Source organism: Protopterus annectens, chromosome 2.part1 (genome assembly GCF_019279795.1).
Source record: "Protopterus annectens isolate FY-2018-M chromosome 2.part1, PAN1.0, whole genome shotgun sequence".
NCBI classification, from domain to species: domain Eukaryota; kingdom Metazoa; phylum Chordata; order Ceratodontiformes; family Protopteridae; genus Protopterus; species Protopterus annectens.
Genome location: NC_056729.1, coordinates 1828164908 through 1828170868, shown reverse-complemented (window position 1 = coordinate 1828170868; position 5961 = coordinate 1828164908). Strand labels below are relative to the sequence as shown.

Below are 5961 nucleotides of genomic sequence, written 5' to 3'. Positions count from 1 at the left end.
CTAGACTGAGGCACTATCACTAACTAGACTATGGCACTATCACTAGCTAGACTGAGGCACTATCACTAGCTAGACTGAGGCTATTAGCCTTTTCTACTAACTGCAGCCACAAGAGACATTTATTCCCTGGCAAAGGGGCAAATTGTTAGCTATATTCTTCAGGCAGAATGTCATACTTTAAAATGTAATATCCGAGATATTATAGACTAATGTGCCATCATCGATAAAGGTCTCTGCTTCTGCAAACCTATATTTGTATCAAGAGTACAGTGTTATCATATGCAGATATGCAAATTAATCATTTTAGGATGTTTCAATATTGAAGAAACAAGGGGGCAGAAAATAGGATTCTAAACAAAGTATAACTTCAGTATCTAAAGCAAAGGTGGCAATTAAATGCTAAATGAAGGCATTGCGGAAGGTTGGCTAACTGATGCAGAGGGGTAGGACCCTGACTGTAATCCAGGAGCCTTGGGTTCAAATCTAAACACTAAATTAACTATACTGGGGTGGGGGGAATGGTTCTTACAGCCCAACTAAGCACTACTTTTTGGAGCTTGGGAGTAAGGGATTTTCAGCTACAGGCAGAGCATCATGCAGTATAGACTGGAGGGTGATATTCCAGCAGCTATATGTGCCCTGCACTGCTAACAGAGGAAGGGCATGCGAAGTAGATGGGACTGCAGTATACGTGGGAGTATGGTGTGATACACATGGCATTGTTACATGAGTTGCCCTCCTGGGAAGGTTGTTCTTCCCCATTCAAGTTCTGGCTCCTTTATATTTAAAGTACGTTCCTCAGCTATATTAAATCTTTTCTTTGCATCTTACACTTAGTTGCCCTGGCCGTCCAATGAGCCATTAAGACATCTTCCTTGAAGAGAGAAAATATCTACTTGCCGGGCCCAAGGGAAACTCTTAAGACATCGAGACACTAAAGGAACAAATTAATAAGTGATAAACCCTGGAAGTGGTGGAGAAAAGGGGAAACAGGAAGAATACGCTAATATTTTAACTGGGGAGCTTTTCTCCCCGGGCCTCCGCTGAAAATGGACCTACGTCCAGTCGGACACTCCCGGTCAACAAATATAAATAAATAAATAAATAAAAATAATTTACTGCAATATGAATAAATAAAACGCATTATCTTTCAGTACATAACTGCAATTGTTGATAATGTTTTATGTGGCACATTCTGTAAGTACTTATGAAGCATAAGCTTGCTTGGTAGACAGAGCTGTTTGTCGCATTGTATAGTGCTGAATTATATTTCAATCTGTGCTTGTTTTTTCTTGGATTTTAAGTGCACATTTGCAAATAATCTTGGACTAATAGATTTGTATTTCAAGTCGCGTACTTTGCATTACGGTGCGCCTTGTTCTTTATGAGCCAGTGCAGTTGTGCAGACGGTGTCCCACTTCTTGGAATGGCCCAGTTCGCGGCGCAGAGCTGTGCCAGTGCAGCAAGTTACCGCAAAGTGTGTGAACTGGTGAGGCACTCTGATCCAGCCAGCCCACGGCTGTTACCGTCTCTGATCCAGCCAGCCCACGGCTCTTACCGTCTCTGATCCAGCCAGCCCACGGCTCTTACCGTCTCTGATCCAGCCAGCCCACGGCTGTTACCGTGGGGCAGAACTAACTTAGCCTGTAACCCAGTGCTAACGGCTTCCAATAATCGCACTCGGGGTTACCCTGGCGCCGGAATAATTAGCTGTTAGCGGCCTTCTTTCTCATGCACCATCTTGGGAATTTATATTTTCAAAGGATATTTGCTTAAAAAATACTTTTCTAGTAGAGCACTCAGGCTTAACAGCAAAAATACAATTAGTCTTGTGACGTTTTCGAACATGCACCTTTTGAGTAAGTGTGTGCCTGATCCACTAACAAATGCGTTCCTCATTTACTGATTAAATGCTGCGGGGTGCAAAGATCTCTGAACCTTTGTGATCAACGTAAATTGCTGGCTGATAATGCCTTCTGTTTCTCTATCAATTCCCGAATAAACAATTTGTCAAAACAGCGCCTCAGTTTACTAGGAAGCTATAAAATTACTCGGATTAACAGTACAGGGGGGGGGGGGGTACCTGGTAAATTGTACTAACCCTTGCTGTGCACTGTAAAACAAATTGAAGTTCACCAGAAACTACGACCGGGAATTATGTGAAATACTTCTTCTAGTGGCGCTAGTTTTTCTTATTCTAAGCGTTTCTTGAATACTTTAGGCGTAGGTTTTACTGTAACTTGCAGGAAAAGCAGGCGTCACCTAGACTAAAAGGCAACCGTTTCTTTCACAACATTTAATGTTGCAAGCGTACGCTTTTCATTAGTACAGTAATCTTTCTTTTGGATTTCCAGATAACACTGATAAATGCAGAGTTGTACTACCTATTCGGCTGCATACCCGGTTATTCGGGCTCCAAATACCTTGACGCGCAACTCTTTGCAGCCAGCCTTTGTGTTCAGCCATTTCATTGACTCTGATTGCTTACACCTAGACTAGATCTGTTTGCATACAAACCTTACTGTGTGCATGCACACTGGCTGCACAGATTACTGCTAGCATGTACTCTTTCAGAAAGTCATTTTAATATGTAGACTTTAAGTCATGACGCGCTGTTGATGTCAGTGGGCACCATTGTGCCAGACAGAACTGCCGTCTGGGATTTCGGCACCACCCTCTTGAGGACTGAGCCTGTGAGGGATTTCAACAGAGCATAAGCTCCAGTAAAGAATTTCAGCTCCAGCCCCTCAAGAGAAACCCTCACACAATACTCTTACCTCCTTTTAAACTTAGCAGACAAGATAAGGGCTGGAGCGGAGGAACTTCAGCACCACTCTTCCTCGGAACAGCGCTGGCTACAGGTTTCAGCACCACACTTTGAGGACAGCTCCATTTAAGTGCTCGGTAATGGCTTGGAATTCTGCTAAGGTGCCCAACTAGTCAGTCATTTACCAACTAGCCAGTCAACGAACAGCTAGTGATCAGTAAATACCAACATTACCCCCACCCCCAAAGAGCAACCGGTGGTTGATAGCTTAACATCCTGCAAGTGTTACAGCTTGGAAATAGGCGCTGCGTTGAAACTGTCGTTTTAATCAGCTGCAGGGAAGCGTACACATGCAAGACAGTCTCATCTGGACCATGAACAGCTCTAAGGTTCTCATTTTCGCGGGAGGGTTTCAACTTTTGGAGGGCGCAGAATTCACAATCACTCTACCTGTGGTTTTGGCATTCCTATGCTTCATCGGGTTTGTTGGTAATATTTTCCTGACTACTGTACTGGTAAGCGATTTTAGGAAGGGGAAGAGCTCCATTGTGAATTCTTTGGTAATCAATCTTTGTGCAGCTGACCTGTTGCTTATCTTATTTTGTGTCCCTTTCCGGGCAGTAACTTACTCTAGGCAATACTGGAATTTTGGTCGCTTTGCTTGTAAAACGACTGATTGGTTTCTTCATTCGTGTCTAGCAGCCAAAAGTTTCACCCTTACGGCTATCGGGGAGGCAAGGCACAAATACGTTATAAAACCACCGAAGTTCATTACTCTTCACCACAGACGACTCGTAGGTCTCCTCGCCATAATCTGGGTCTTCGCTTTCTTGTTACCTGTTCCGCATTTAGTTTTCAGTGCTTTGGAAGAAGACAATCGGGGCACTTTTTGCGTTTTTGAGGTGCCTTATTATGCATCCAACTTCATGAATGTCTTCAGTAAAATATATCCACTCCTAGCCTATGTGCTGCCAGTATCTGTCACTCTGGGCTGCTATGCAAGAATCTTCTGCAGGAATCAACCCAAGAGGAATAGGGGAGCCAACCCTAGACAGCAAAGCCACAAAGTGACATTAATGCTAATGAGCGTGAGTCTCGCATTCTCGGTCATGATGTTGCCAGAGTGGATTGCCTGGATATGGGCTAGACATAGCAGTCCTGGTGGCCCACAGCCTCCAGCAGTTCTTGTGATCCTTGCTCAAGTTATTCTGTTCCTTAATAGCACTGTGAACCCGTGTATTTTTTTCGCTGTCTCTGAGGAATTCCGAGACGGATTGTCCAGTCTGTGGGGGGTGCTAACCTGTGCACATCTCCGAGGTAAGTGGAGTCTTAGAGCCCCGAGGACTGGTGAGAATGGAGCAGAAATGGTCACCAGCACAGTTCAGTGCCTCCAAGACGTGGAGACTATTGCCTCCCCCACTGCCTCTCAAGTCTCTAGAGACAATACTGGGAAGTTTCTCCCGGATCTGGAACACTTTTGGAGTAGCAGGGAGACCGGCTCAAAAGCAGAGGACAATGACCCAACTCCATGGGAGAGCCAAGATAAATAATAATTTCAGACTTTCAAGAACATTCCGAAATGGTGTCTTTATACTCACTCCTTTTGCTTCAAGTGTCTTATTTCTTGTATTCACTGTTTCCACGCGTTGCCCTGTTGTTGCTAAATGAAGAAACATGCCTTGCTGTATTCAAATTATGTTTGTCTTGTGCCGTGTAGCTGGCAGTGCTTTGTGAATTTTGCCTAAGACTAGGAGTAGCAGGCCAATAGCCCCGGTGTCTACATTTATTACGCTAGAAACTTCACAAAATGTGCTGAACTTGAGGACTAAACACTTGCCAGCTAAAACCCCGCACTGTCAGAACAATGAGTAACCTAAGAGCTGCTGCATGATACCCATAGGACTAGCCTTTACAGGAAACGCATAGGTGAATCATCTGTTGGGGTATTTAGGGGATGTTTTCTGATGCACCCGAATATTAGAGGGTGAGCGAGTCTGAAGTCTAACTAACACAGCTCAATGGGCACAACACGCAGATTATGTTATGTGAGTTAATATTGCGGGAAAATACGGGAGCAGTTTGCTTTAATTGTCATTGTGCCGGTGGAATAACCCACCTCTGCAAAGGGTCTTTTATAAAATGCTGTGACCTATAAATGGTGAGGGGGTGCAGGGTAAAGGTACTTTAACGATGACTTGCATTGCTGGATCTTTATGAAAAATTGGGAATTATTTGTTTTCCTTACGTACTTCTACATGTGGGTCTGCTGAGAATAATAGAATCAAATTGCCAAAATAGGTAACAGCTTCGAAATGTTAATTGCCTGTAACAGGATTACATCCGCACAGCCTGAAACTTAGAATAAGGAAAAAAGATAATAATTGTGTAGAGGGGCACTCGTGCCTTGACCTTTGGCAGCATCGTTTTGCTTGCAAACACGGTGATTGCTGTAACAGTGGTCACCCGTACCTCTCAACTGCCCATATTTTCGCACAATGTCCTGATTTTTGCCTCATATTTTTGGTCTGTTTTTCATTAAATTGTGATTTTTTGGCAAATCACTGAGGACTAAAGTAAAAAAAAATAATGGCAGACATTTAAGTTTCAGACTTCATAACCTTCAAAAAGTAATGCGAATACATATCCTGGTAGTCTACTGAGTTTCTAAGTTTGTAAGTGCAATATTTAAAAAAGTCCCTATTTTGGGGGCTTTGTACCCCCTATTATTTTTGGTTTTGTCTAGATTTCTTTCTCTAAGAGGTTGAAAGGTATGCCTGAAATACAACTTAAATAGTGATGAATAGCTGCAATTAATTTTGATAAACTACTCTTTTTTTGAGGGGGGGGGGGTCCATAAGAAAAACGTAGGTTTTGTAAGCTAACCTTAAGATGTACAGTAAAAGACAATGTTAGCTTATGTAGTACAACCATGTTGCAATGATATTTTTCTAAGCTAATTATTCATGTGCTGTTCTACTGTTCTACAGTTGTAAAGGACACACTTTGTGTAGTACATTTTAAACATTTTGCAGATTGTGGACATTTTGAACTTTGCATTAGAGCAGTATTAAAAATAGCACTACAGGTTTAGGTTTGTGTTTTTGACTAAATTGTATGACAGCAAACATCAGACTGTCTTTGTAAAAAATGACATAAATTAAGATGTTGTATAGTGATCTCAGCTTTTGATACTT

The 5961-nt window shown here is 42.6% G+C and overlaps 1 protein-coding gene across 1 annotated transcript; it reads left to right on the top strand.

Moving 5' to 3' along the window:
* Nucleotides 1–2640: 2640 nt before the first annotated feature.
* LOC122794654 (G-protein coupled receptor 151-like) lies at nt 2641–5312 on the top strand. The gene has a single exon (XM_044063269.1). It carries the CDS (start codon nt 3118–3120, stop codon nt 4315–4317), a length of 1200 nt encoding a protein of 399 aa, XP_043919204.1. The 5' UTR covers nt 2641–3117; the 3' UTR covers nt 4318–5312.
* Nucleotides 5313–5961: the final 649 nt, after the last annotated feature.